Source organism: Myotis brandtii, unplaced genomic scaffold, assembly GCF_000412655.1.
Source record: "Myotis brandtii unplaced genomic scaffold, ASM41265v1 scaffold898, whole genome shotgun sequence".
NCBI lineage: Eukaryota > Metazoa > Chordata > Mammalia > Chiroptera > Vespertilionidae > Myotis > Myotis brandtii.
In genome coordinates, this window is record NW_005371683.1 from 918,744 (window position 1) to 932,651 (window position 13,908).

The 13,908-nt window shown below is 45.6% G+C and overlaps 1 protein-coding gene across 9 annotated transcripts in view; it reads right to left on the minus strand.

Moving 5' to 3' along the window:
- Window positions 1–13,908, minus strand: part of SRGAP2 (SLIT-ROBO Rho GTPase activating protein 2) — a 246,341-nt gene that overhangs the window by 28,636 nt on the left and 203,797 nt on the right. For all 9 annotated transcript variants that reach the window (XM_005885244.2, XM_005885240.2, XM_005885243.2 and 6 more), the window contains exons 10-13: window positions 9,571–9,655; window positions 6,956–6,983; window positions 5,243–5,267; window positions 2,213–2,273 (exon numbers count right to left, since the gene is read on the minus strand). In XM_005885244.2, coding sequence (XP_005885306.1) covers window positions 2,213–2,273; window positions 5,243–5,267; window positions 6,956–6,983; window positions 9,571–9,655 — 199 coding nt within the window. The remainder of the gene's footprint in view (window positions 1–2,212; window positions 2,274–5,242; window positions 5,268–6,955; window positions 6,984–9,570; window positions 9,656–13,908) is intronic.

A 13,908-nucleotide genomic window follows, 5' to 3' on the forward strand; every position in this document is an offset into this window, starting at 1 on the left:
GCACACCACAGAAACATGCTAAGACACAATATCCAAAACCCATCCATTTTCTCAGCTCTTCCACAGCTAACACCCTGGCCCAGGCCACTGTCCTGTCTACCCTGGGCTACTGCAGTAGCCTCCTATAAAAAACGACTCCCTGTTCAGAATTCTCCAATAGCTTCCCACTCACTCAGAACAAAACCCAAACACCCACCCTAGCCAACGAAGCCTGAAGTATGACCACTCTCCTCTCCACTCTCTCTGTTCCAGCCACACTGGCCTCCTGTGTGCTGGCCCTTGCGTATGCCAAGGATATCTGCATTTGATGTTCCTTCTCCCCCAAATACTCTTCCCCAGATACCCTCATGGCTCACTCCCTTACATCCTTCAGGACTCTGCTCAAATGTCACCTTAGGTGACCCTAGGCTTTTCCTGACCCTGCCTAGAACAGTGTCCCCTCTCCATTCTCCATCTCCTCACCTCGCTTTACTTTTCTTCATGACACTCACCAATCCCTGGCATATTATATATTAACTTATTTATGGACTATACAAGTGATCATTTATTTATTTGCCCTTTAGTAGAATATAGGGCTCATGAAGAAAGGAACTTTTTCTTGGCACACAATGAGCAACCAATGTATATGTCTGTTGAATGAATGAATGAATAGAATGCATGGATGAACAAATAGGAGTGCAGACGCTCTTCTTCTTCTTGTCCTTTAGGCACAAATAATTCTTCCTCCCATGAACTTAGTTTGGACTTATCTTTGCCAACTGCTTGACCATTAATCATTACTATCTTGTGAAATTTCTTATGCGGCCGCTCTGAATTACTAAAGCTTATCTCTTTTTAAGTTTTCACTTGCTCATTTATTTTCTCCCGACTGTATCATAAAACCAGGGAAAGACAGCAACAGCGTACTGTCCCTGTTTCTGTTTTCCTGTTTGGCAATGCACGGCGCCCAGCATGGATCAGGGGCTTGATAAATATTTGTTGACTGTTCAGGAATGATGTAAAATGCTGTTACTTCAAGTGAATAGAGATAAGATGAAAAATTGTAGCCGATTAGAATGGGGTTAAGTTGTAGGCATGCTAAAATAATTACTATTTCAAAAATGAACCCAAGCAATGTCTCAGTTTATCAGGAGAGAGGAAGGAGACCAGCAATTATCTACACATCTCCTTGGCTCCTCGAGGGTCATTCTGTCCTTTTCCCCTATAATTAGACAGGAAAGCACCTAAAAACAGTTTCTGATGCCTAGTTCCTAGAAATCTTCATGGCGCTAGCTCAGCTATCTGTGCTCTCTAAACACTCGTACACTTGGAAGGTCAATTCTCTGGCAGTTCACCTCTGACCCTAAATTCTGTCTAAGCAACCAAGGAGCTGGTGAAGAAGGAATGGAGTTTCTGAGACTGAGCTTTATCTAAGCCAGTGGTTCTCAACCTTCTGGCTCTTTAAATACAGTTCCTCATGTGGTGACCCAACCATAAAATTATTTTCGTTGCTACTTCATAACTGTAATGTTGCTACTGTTATGAATCATAATATAAATATCTGATATGCAGGATCTGGCCCTAAATTCTGCCCAAGCAACCAAGGAGCTGGTGAAGAAGGAATGGGGTTTCTGAGACTGAGCTTTATCTAAGCAGAAGAGAGCGTGATTTGACTCGGGGTGAGAAGGAGCCAGTCCCGACCGACTCTCAAATGTGGGCTACAACTTTAAGACCAGCTTCTAACTGCGCTCTTGACGATGCTGTATACAGTGAGACCAAACAGAACAAAACCTGAATGTTTTTAGGAATCAATGCAACATTACAAAAGGAGTTGTTTGCAAAGCAGTCTGACGCAAAATGCCAATGTGACATAACGGTGAAGGCTGTGCAGTGGGAGATACGTGCAAAGATGGTGAGTAATGGTGAAACTACCGGCACACATCATGCCAGCTGTACTAATTCACTTAACAGCTGTAATCTAAAACTCACTCTCAAGCTAGAAAAGGAAGTGTGGTAAAAGGCTGAAGCCTTCTGGGTCAAAACATGTGATGTCTTTCTTCAAGGTCTATGTGTGGCCATTCGGAAGTAGAAAATATTACATGAACAAATACCATTTTATTCCTTTTCTGAGAATGTCAGGATGGGAAGTCAGTCTCTACCGCTTGCTGCTGAAAGAATTCCTGGAAGTTCTTCCCGACTTTGCAAATATGAGCAAGGCTAGCACCCTGCTTACCGTGTCTGCTGATAAACCGGATACAGCTTTCCACCACCAGAGGAATTGCCTGGCTGGAATCCTGAAAAGCCAAAGAGAAACACGTTAGGATCTCTAAACAGGGATGGCCCAGGGTCAGAGAAAACGGGACGAAGTGTGAGGAACTTGTCTCAGCTGGTCAGTGGCTGGTCCACAGAAAAGTATCCAGCTTCTCTGCCCTGTAGGCTCCAGAGCTCATACACAACAATCTGCTTGGAATGCCACACAGATGCCTTAAGTCCAGCATGTCCTACATGAAACTGATCATCTTTTATCCCAAATCAGATCCTTACCCTCAGCCATCCAATCAATACATTTTTGTCAAGTATGCCTCCTAAATATCTCTCAAATCCATTCCCTTTCTCCCTCTCTACTGCCACCAACCCAATCCAATCCATCATTTTTCAATCCCCACCCTTGTTGTCCTCCAAACCAAGCTCTTCTTCCTTTATATAGTGGTTAGGTGACCTTTAAAAGTGTGCATCTGACTGTTTACTCTCTAGGCTAAACTCTTTAAGACTCCTCCTGCTTTATTTACAGCCTTGCATGGCCAGGGTCCTGCCTTGGCCTCCAGTTTCATCTCCTTCTGCTCTTCCCCAGTCTCTATTTCAGCCACACTGGCCTTCTTTCTGTTCCTCAGATAAGTCCTCCTTGTCAATGGCTTTGCATGAGCTGCTCTGCATCTGGAATGTTCTCCTCATACCAGGATCCTGCCCCATAGTCTCAATGTAAGAACCACACTTCCTCAAGGATGCTTTTCCAGACTCCCAGATGAGCTCAGGGCCCTGTCTACAAAGGAAAGGCTATGGAGAGAAATAAGAGGGCCAAGCCTCGGAAATGCCTGAATTTAGAGGACTGGAGAAAGAAGGGCCACCAAGGAAGATATGGAAGCCACAGGAAAGGAAATGCTGGGCTGAGGGGAGCAGGGAGAGTTTGGAAGCAGCAGTTGCGGTATCTCTTTATGAAGAAAAGTCTGAGCTGGTTTGAACCTAGGGTCAAAAATGACTGGAACCTATTAGGGTCTCTCTAAAACAAAAGCTACTAGATTCATCCTCTTGTTTGGCTGATTTGCAATAAGCAAATAATTATTTATTCCCTGGTTAGTTACTTTTACAAGAATGCTTATCATCCAAATTACTCACTATTTACCCTCATGACTGTCAGAAAAACGCTTTACTAATCCACCATTAGATTTGAGCTGTTGGACAAAAACTAGGGCAGCAGAATGAAAATAAGGTCTTTATTTGATTGGGGCTTTTGGTGTATCCTGGAACTTTTATGCAAATCTAGCAACAGGCAAATATGCTTAGGCGCAACAGAATGCAAGCCAGAGGGGTGCCATTCATCTCCACGGCATCCAACCAGGTGTGCAAACCACTGTGGTCTACAGCACTCCTGCAGCCAGAGTGGAGGTATGAAGCCCTTAGGCATACTCTCTATCCATGAGTAGGAGGCCCAGTTTTAGTCCAGGAACTGAAAGGAAGAAGCTTCGAGTCCAATCCTATTCTTAAGTGTTTAAAGGGAAAAAAGGGCTTGCTTTCTCTTTAAGAGATCCACCTATTAATTTTAAATGCATTAAGTTATCCCTGGGAGTCACTCCATTCTTCTCGTTTTAAATGAAATTACGGCAGAAAAAGGGAAGAAGAAAAAAATTAAAGGAACAAGAGGAAAGAGAATTGCAATGAACTTTCTATAATTTTAAAAATATGTAATTGTATCCAATGGTGGTCTCATTAAAATGAGATCCAAAGCAGAGAAGGCAAAACAAAACAAAACAAAACAAAACAGAAACCAACAGTGACAGCAGAGCTAAGACAAGTGAGGGCTATGTCATCCGGGTCCCCCAGCTGGACGGCCCAGCCAGCCAGAGCCGTCAGATCGGCTAAAGACCCTGCTGGGCTGCCGACACCACAGACACGAGGTGGCCTCTATATTCGATTATCTCCCCGTGGCAACAGTCACTGTGATTTACCTAAAATGACTTTTTAAAGCCTGGATCAGCTTTCCCCTGAGTAGACACAAAGACATTTCTGAGCTCTTCTCACCTCCTCCCTGCTAACTGCCTACTGCATAGCTGGTATGAGCTTAGGAGATACAAAATCATTTCAGTATTTGCCATGAAGAATAAATTAGGAAGTCAAATTTGCTATTGCAAAACACAATTCAATTAATTTTTTAAACAAGCCCAAATGCTGTTTAGATTATATCATCCCTTGATGTGGATTATCCACCCACTGCTTTCTAAGATATCCCTTAAATATGGGTAATGAGAGCTAGCTGCCCCGTGTCCGATTTTAATCCAACACTGAAGATTATGCACAAAATTGCCTGCCTATCAATCCTAGATCAGACTTATGTTTGCATTTTTAGGATGTCTTAGAAATACACCTAGGATGACCATACCACTAGAAACAAGTATCTGCAAACATAAAGCAAGAGTGCCTGGCGTGGATCATTGGCTGCTGGGAGCTTCTGCCCTATTGGTACAGATGTATGAAGTGTGAGGCCTTTCTCCTGGCCTTCTGAAGGACTGACGCCAAGGGCAGTTCTGGAAAAATCTGCTACAGTCAAGTCAAATGTCACTACGTAAGATGAACAAATCAGAAAGATCAGAAAGATCATGGTCACTCTAGCTAAACAAACTAAATCAATGAAGTTGCCAAAATATTAAACACTAGAGGCCCGGTGCATGAATTCATGCACGGGTGGGGTCCGGCCTGCCCGCCCTGATCAGGGCCATCGGGGTGGGGTCGGCTTGGAAAAGGGGCCATGGGAGGTTGTGGGGGGTGCAGACCGGGGCTCCCTGGTTGGCCGCCGCAGTGCGCGTCATAGCGACTGGTCATTCCGGTCGCTTGGCTTTTATATATATAGATGCTATGACTACATGGTACATTCCAAACACAGGCATGAAGTCAGATAAGTGTCTGTCTTGCCTACGGTGGAATTCCATAGATGTCAATGGGAGATTATCATTTTCACACCAGACCAGCCTGGCTTTTTCTGGGCTCTTACCTGCTTCCTCACGGTTGAGCTACGCCTGTGGTTGACCCCATAGGATCAGAGAGGACCAATCCAGCAAAAGGGAGGAAAAAGAAAATGGGGTTAAAAACAGTCTGTTCGGTGGTTAATGAAACAAGTCACATTATTCTGCTAAGACCCAGAAATGGCTAAGAGACTCGATAAATTACTTTCCAAATAAAACCCATTAAAGCTCTTTTCACAAATGTACAGAGTTTCTGCTTTTAATGTCTGTCACCATTCAAAATCAGAATAGAAGGGAATTGATTCAATTTGCAGTAAAAAAAAAAAAATATTTGGGCTGACAATAAGATCTCCCTGCAAGGAAACATTAGTAAATACCAAAGGAAGCTACAGATTTCTCTCTTGGAAATACTTCGGCAAAAGAGAGAGAGCAACTTTTCTTAAAAAATTTAGAGGGTAGAGTGTCCAGATTCAAAGGAACCTTGGGGATCCCCTCGCTGTGTTTAGCCTCAGAAGGCTTTCCCCAAAGGAATCTGACTCAGAGGCACAGTGCTCCAAGAAACAGGAGCAGCGTTGCCTTGTCTGACTGAAGGTAGGGGCCAGAGCCTGGCTCCTGGGCTCCCTCTGCCCCTTCCATCAGGCGGCCCCTAATGAACCTCTCTGGAACCCTAGAGCTCCTCAGGTCTACTGGAATGCTTTTTGTCTCATAGATGAGAAAACTGGAGTTCAGAGAAGCCAAAGAGCGGCCCAACGTCACACAGTGAAAGAACAGAGCATAAGGGAATTCAACTTATACTAAGACTGTATCACCATGAAGATACACTCCACAGAATTCTATTATCCTGGTTCCCTCCAGTCATCAAGATTAATGGAACCTTTATTGTAATCCACAATGACAAAACGATGAAAGCCAAATGAAGCTATTTCTAAATAACGAGCCTATGATTGTAAATGGCCTCATGATTATTGTGTGTGTTGGCAGATATAAGTGGTTGATATAATGGGCTAACCCAGGGTCTCCAAGGAGTCCGGCCATTAAAGCTCTTTCTCCAGTTAAATCAGCACATGTTTAGGCATCTGAGAACTGTTGGCTGAATGAATGCCTTGCTCTCTGCCAGCTCACGAGTTTTCTCATAGCAGCTCCGTCACTGGGAGGGAAAATATTTGGCTGGGGTGGGGAAGGAAGGGGAAGGTGGAGAAAGATTGGGCGGGTTGCATACTTGTACACCGGGCCAGGATTTCTACCAATGCTGTTTGGCAAGACAATGCAATGTAATATTTCAATATCCAACAACAGCCACTAATAGAGGCTGTCATCTTTTCTGTGCATCAAAAAAATTCTCAAATGCTATCTCCTGATCTTCCTTCTCAGGGTCAGAGACTTTCCAAAACCCACATGTTTAAGTCTGGCAGCGAAGGTTGGGTTACCAGGATCCTTCCTCCAGAGTTGAACATTTCTTTTCCTTGCAATGTAGTGGCTTCTGGGAGTTTCTGGGATTATTTCAGCAAATGATAACTCCCCTCCCTCAGTTCGGCTCAGGTCTTTTCCTAAGTCCCAGCAGACCCCACTTCCATTTGGGGCCAGGTGGTGTCAGCAAGGCAAAGGGAAAAAGCAACCTCTGCCCCAGGCCACTCCTTTGCAAAGCCATCTGATGCCTTTGCAAATCAACTCTTTGGCTCTTTATCAGGCTGGGATCTCTCTACCCCCACACCCGTTCCCAGGTCATCCCAAGTCACACCTACCTGGCCAGACTGCAGTCTGTCCTCTGACCTGTTGGAAAGACAAAAGCAAAAAGCACATGTTGAAGCAGAGGATGAAAGAGTGAGACTTGCTTCTGGGAATCAACATGTCTGCCTGGCTCCCCAGAGAACCTCCATTAGTATCAGAGCGTGACCAGCCTTCAATGCAAAAGAAAAGAGAAGCTTCCAGAGCCCCTTTCTGGGAAAGGGTTGTTTTTGATACTTGTTCCCACTCCAGGGCTGCAGGTGTCCCTAAATCTTAGGTTTGCCTACTCTGCTTCCCAATGAGGTGGATTTAGGGGAACAATAGCAAGGCAGACCACACGTTAGAGAACCTTTCTGTAGATGAAATTTAGCTTCTCTTCTGTGTACACTGTGTGTGTGTGTGTGTGTGTGTGTGTGTGGTGAGGAGTGAGGAGGAAGGGACAGCGAAGATATGAAAGTTCTAGTTTTAAATTCATACTAAATTCTCCTGTTCAGTTGGGCTGGGGTGGCAAGAGGAAAATGAGATTCAACACTGACATTGTTATAAAACTGTGGTTTCTCAATTCAGTAGTGGATCCTAATATTAAGTTTAATGGGTCACAGCCAGCTTTAAAGCATGAGATTGAAAATCTCAATGTTCATAAGAAGTATTTCTATGTTTTTTAAAAAATACAATGCATGTATGCATGGGCCATGTGTGCGTGGGTCCACTGTTAACCACGCTTGGTCTGTATTAGACCCATATTGGATAAACCAGGGAAAACCCAAGCAGGCCCAGAATGGAGAAGCTCCCACACTCCTCATCTGTGCTCCTGGAAAGGCAACTCCAAGGGCTGAGAGAGGGCAGGGCTTTTTCTTGCCTTTAAAGGCTGCTAATTGTTGATTACAGTTCAGCTCTTCTTGAGAAACACCCTCCCCCACCCCTAACAGCCTCTCATTACCAAAGGCTCAGCTTTCATCTGCAAAAATATTATTCTGAGCCATTATTTTCAACATCTGGCCCATTTCCACTCTGGAATATTCATACACATCAATTATCTCTCTGTGGCAGGAACAAGGGGCTCTTGTGTTATGGTGACAAATACATACAGAAGGCAGGGACATTGACGACGTGCACACAGGAAGATCTATAGCTATTTTTTTTCCCTTACTGCTAGAACCTGTCATATTCAGATGAAGGCAATTTGCAGCACTAATGAATGGTCACCAACCTTCGCCCCTCCATAGCAGCACATCTGGTGCATGCGCAAACCCATTCTCTCTCACACGCAGGCTCCCTCCAACCCCCACCAGGCCCTGTTCCCCATCTTACTTAAGGGCTATGCTTCAATTATCTTGGCAAAAAGAAATCATGGTTATAAACTTGCTCCAAATAGTTCTGGGCTTTCTTTCCTCTGATTCCCCACGGAACAATCTGATAACCCAAGAGTAAAGATTTTCTATCAGCAAAGCTTGGATCTCAAAGCCCAAATCTGTTCAGCATGAGTCTCTTGGGTGGTGGGGAGGAAGGAGAACAGAAGTTACCTAACAGGCTTTCTTCACATAAAAGAAAATGCCCCAAAAATCACAATGTCAAAGACATGAGAGAGAAAAGAATCATCTGGGGGAAGTGTCCAGGGCAGGAGAAGGACAGGGCGCGAAGGGTGGGTAGGAGGCTCTGGTAAGAAAAGCAGAGCTGTGATTCCTGGGGCCAATGAGCCAACGAATGCTGGGCACTTTCCTCTACTCTGCAGTGTCTGAGGAGCGCTCAGGTTTTACTTTACAAGGTTGGACTTTGTGTCAGTGCAGGTTTGCCTTCCCTGGTGTTACCACAAATGCCCCGTAGGCTGCCATTTCCCATCTTTAAGTGAGATTAGTGGGGCAGGAGGAGGGGCCCGCATTCAGAGGCATCCCCAACCTGGGAATCCCATTAATCATAGGATGCGGAGAGACCTGGGCAGGGTGCCAAGAACCCCAGGGAAGCTTCTCTTTCAACCTTCGCCTTCTGTTTGACAGCTGGGGGGAAAAAAGTCCAGAGTGCCAGTCCCGTTCTCTGCCTTGCTACTTCCCAGGGTCTGGTTAAAGTCATACTCTGAGACGAGACCGTCCCTTCAGCACCTTGGCCTCAGCAGGGCCCAGGCAGAGAGAGGGCTGCCATGTAGCATCAGGGCTGCTCAAAGCAGAAGGAAACCGCTGCTCTACTGTGATGCTACAGAAAGCAGCAGTCTGTCGGTCACTGTGCCTTTGAAACCCCTCTCCTCTCCTCGGAGCAGCTGGGCAGCTCATCTCCCTTCTTGCTCCAGCCTCAGTCCTGCCACAGAGGAGCTGAGAGTTTTCACAAAGTGTCTGGAGAGTAAGTAACGCCTCGGCCTTTTACCCAGGTCACGGCAGAGGAGGCGCAGGAAGGGGACCGGGTAGAGAGCAGGCACGCTCCATTTAAACAAATAGACGATGCACATTAGTGCTTCATTAAGCACCGGCCTGTTCCCATTACTCACGCAGCCATCTGGGGAGTGTGCTTCCACATCACAGGCTAGAAAAAGAAGTGCATTCACACGACCAGACCAGGGCTGGCTTAGGGTAGAGGCTCAGCATACAGTCCAGGGCTCGCCCTTCCCCTCAATGCAAACCTCCAGCAGCGCCCCCACACTCACTTTCTCCCAGGGTTTTCTGGAGAAGGTCGTGCTTGGCTTGCAGCTTGGTAATGAGGTTCCTGCCCTCCAGGTACTCCTTCATTTTCTGTAGGGGAGGAGGAGGAGAAAGAGCAATCAGACTCCTGAAGAAGAAAAAAATCACAGATGTACAGCTGTACAATCCCCTTCGCAGAGAGCACTTGGTTTCTGACCCACTTTCTACCAGGTCCATTGTTTATTTCTTTATGACCCCGAGCATCTGGACAGCTGCTGATTTTCATGGGAGTTCCGCATTGGCCAGTGTAAGAACTGTCTCCGACAGCCCCTCATTCATCTCTTTCAGTTCCACTGAAAAGGAGCAGGGGGTGTAGGGGCTGACTGAGCCTGGTCTTCTTGGTGTGAGGACACACATCTGCCACTGGTCACCTTCACTGACATCCAGCCCTGCCCCTCCCCGCAACAGGGTGCATTCCATCACACCAGGAGCAATGCCAATGGAAGACGCAGCCCCCACCCCAGCTGCAAGCCCAGCACGCACAGCATCTTTGTCTAAGCCTGTCTTAATCAGCTTCTTCCTCCATCTGCATGGAGTCTTTGTGGAAAGCCTGGGATTTCTGAGCTTTCAAGAGGGGCTGCCACTCCCCACTTGCACATACACATATCGGCAGCTCCAAACAGAAGACGAGGGTATGGGAATGCCATGCCATCTTCTCTCACAGTTAAAATACGATTGCTGTGCTGCATTTTCTGATGTGACCTCTCTCAACCCTTGAATGCCCAGCGAGAGACTAGGTTTCCCTGGACAATTCATCAAATCTTCAAAACAACCTTATGAGCTATTAATGTCACTATCCCCATTTTATGAATGAGGGCACTGAGATTTGGAGAGATTAAATAAATTGCTTAAGGTCAAACAGCGAGTGAGTGGTAAAGCCAGTATCCAAACATATGTAGTTTGACAATACAGTGTGTGCACTTAACCATTATGGTAACATGCTCCCATTATGTTGCCAAGCAGGAAAAGGAGAACACGGCACAGTATCAATTCTTTGTATACATGTGAATATATGCAGCAAATTAAGGGTGTTTAGAGCACTTTAGCACATATCTCTCATTCGACTATCACAATAACTCTGTACAGCATGGTAGGGAAGGCATCATTATTTTCTTATTACAGACTAGAGGCCCGGTGCACGATTTGGGCACCAGTGGGGTCCCTCGGCCTTGCCTGTGGGATCGGGCAGAAACCGGCTCTCCGACATCCCTCGAGGGGTCCTGGACTGCAAGAGAGGGTGCAGGCCAGGCCGAGGGACCCCCACCGGTGCACAATCAGGACTGAGGAGGGACAAGGGAGGTTGGCCAGCCAGGGAGGGGCCATGGGAGGGCTCCAGGGCATGTCCAGTTTGTCTTACTCAGTCCCAATTGGCCAGACCCCAGCAACAAACTAACCTACTGGTCAGAGTGTCTGCCCCCTGGTGGTCAGTGCATGTCATAGAGAGCGGGTGAGCGGCTTTAGGATACCATTAGCATATTACAGTTTGATTGGTTGAACGGCCAACCAGATGACCAAACACTTAGCACATTAGGCTTTTATTATATAGGATGAGAGGATGATCTTGGGTAAGAGTGTGTCAAATAAATTGCTGATCGCTGCAAGGCAGTCAGTGGAACTGTCAGGCCTGGATCATAGGCGTTTGGCCTCTTAACTCAGGGTCTTTCCCACTCCACCACACAGCCGCTCACAGGATCTTCTTTGCCTTGGTGTCTCCTGCTGCAACAGCTCACCTGCCAGACTGGGGCCATTTATTCATGTCTAAACTCAGAGGCAGCATGGCAGTGTTTCCCTGGTGCTATGTGAGATATCTAGGGGGCTAAGTGAATAAAACATGTTAAATTATAATAGTTCTGTCTTTCTTTTAATGTATTACGCAAAAAGTATAAATGCACATCAAGGCTTTGATTTTATGTCTATTACCACATAGGATGAAGGCAGAAAGAAAAGGTGAAAAAATGTGAGCTACTTTTATTCTGTATGTTTCTGTACAGTGGGAACTTTTAACCAAGAGGGTATTTCTTTTCTCTCTCCCTCTCTTTCTGTCATGCAAAAACAAAGAAAAAAAAGCCTGGGCTTGGCTTGGCTGGTATGGCTCAGTGGTTGAGCGTTGACCTATGAACCAGGAGATCACGGTTTGATTCCTGGTCAGGACACATGCCTGGGTTGTGGGCTCGATCCCCAGTAGAGGGCGTGCAGGAGGCAGCTGATCAATGATTCTCATCATTGATGTTTCTCTCTCTCTCCCCCTTTCCCTTCCTCACAGAAATCAATAAAAATATATATATTTTTAAATTTAAGAAAAAGAAAAAAGCCTGCTCTCTATGGTTGGCCCTCATTGGCCCTCCCATGCTCAGCTAGAGGCTCCTTTGCAAACCTCTGCAAACCTCTAAGCCTGCACTTTTCACACCGCCCTGTCCTGGAGGGTTTGATCCTCCTGTGTCTTTCTCTCTAGACTGCCTCCTCCCTATGGTCAGAGACCATGACATTCATTATTCTTGGCATCTCTGATATTTAGTACTGTGCCCAGGAGACTGACACTCAATAAATGCTTGAGGTGTGAGTAAGTAAATCAAGTCTCACTGTCCACTGGCTAGAACCTTCCACAGCAGTCATGAATGAAGCCTCCAAGTGTGCCCCTACTCTCTCTATTAAGTCTAAAAACAATCACAAAATAAACCCTATACCAAATCATTTCTGTTGTTTTACCGGGGACCTGCGCCCTCTGCTCCTTTGTGCTTTTGCATGAAGACATCTGCATGAAAACAGGCTTCCTTGTCACCTTCCCCTTTCCTTCTGCTCCAGCTGCCAGCTCACCTGCTGTCAGTCTTCTCCGGGTGATAGCTAACCCTCCACCAATGCCTAATTGTGAGGTTTGGAAGCTACTTCAGGGCCCAGGGGTGAAAAAGCTGCAGGGAAACACCCTCTGCTAACATCTGAATCCTCACATCCTCTTTGGAAGGTTATCCCAGGAGACTGCAAGGTTTCCTAATGAGGGAAAATTTACCAGGAAACTGTAACTCTTAAAAAAGACCAGACTGCTCAGCCACAATTCTGAAAAGCGATGGATGCAAATTCCTTCCTCTCCCTCAGGTTTTTACTTGTGATTCCGGAAATCTTTTTTTTTTTCCTTTTTCATTTATGTTCACAGTTCACTAGTTAACTCTGGCTGTCACTTGGTAAACCGTTACAATAAATAAAAATCTGGTAAGAGGTATGATGGATTCCTTTTTGGGGGAGGGGTTCCCATTAAATCCTGAAGGACTGAAACTGTGTCAAGGTGTGACCTGCATCCCTAAGACTGGGAACAACGGTTGAACGTTTTCCATTTCGGTAAGCCAGATAGGAAGATAAAAGCATCCTACAGTTCATAGGTATGTTATCTATCACTTCTCTGTCCTGCCCATAGCCAGCACTCCTCTGTATGAGAGAGAAGCTGGAGGAATAACCTGGCTTTTACTGGTAGAATTGAGTTAAAAGCTTCAGTCGCTGCTGATCAGACACACGTGAGAAAAGAGCTGAGACAGCTGAAGGCAAAGGAGGAATAGGTGGCTTTTCAATGCTTTCTGCAGACCAGGGCCAGGAAAATAACTATTTATGTGGAATCTCAAAATTCCTTCCTTGGACAATATGGTCACTTTCCTTATTTAAAGCATGTTCCAAATATTAGGTAATTAATTTTTTTTCATGCCACTCCCTATACCCTGCTCCCCTCAACAAACATCAACAATAAAGGGGTGATCTGGTGTTTTCCTCTGTATTTTTGAAGTGGTTGTTTGCGGCAGCAGTCTCCGGTGTTTACCTATGCCGCCATCTTGGTCTCTCTCCAATTAATTTTTTTTCATGCCACTCCCTATACCCTGCTCCCCTCAACAAACATCAACAATAAAGGGGTGATCTGGTGTTTTCCTCAATGGAGGAGAGACATGAGGGCAGTTTTCTATTCTAAGTCTCCAAAATCAAATCAAATTCCTGAACACAGTCTAACCAGTGCCAAACCGCCCCCCTAGGTTTACACTCAATGTGATCAAACTGAGAATTTATTCAAAAAGTAGGGAGGCAGTAAGTCTATTGGGTGGTTTTGGTTTGTGTGTTTCTTTTGCCACTGAGAACCTTCCATTTTGTTTTTATGATCTGAACTTATTTCTTAATAACTTCCTTTAAAAATATATTTGTATTGATTTCAGAAAGGAAGGGAAAGAGACAGAAACATCAATGATGAGAGAGAATCATTGATTGGCTGCCTCCTGCATGCCCCCTACTGGGGATGAAGCCAGAAACCCTGGCAGGTGTCCTGACCAGGAATT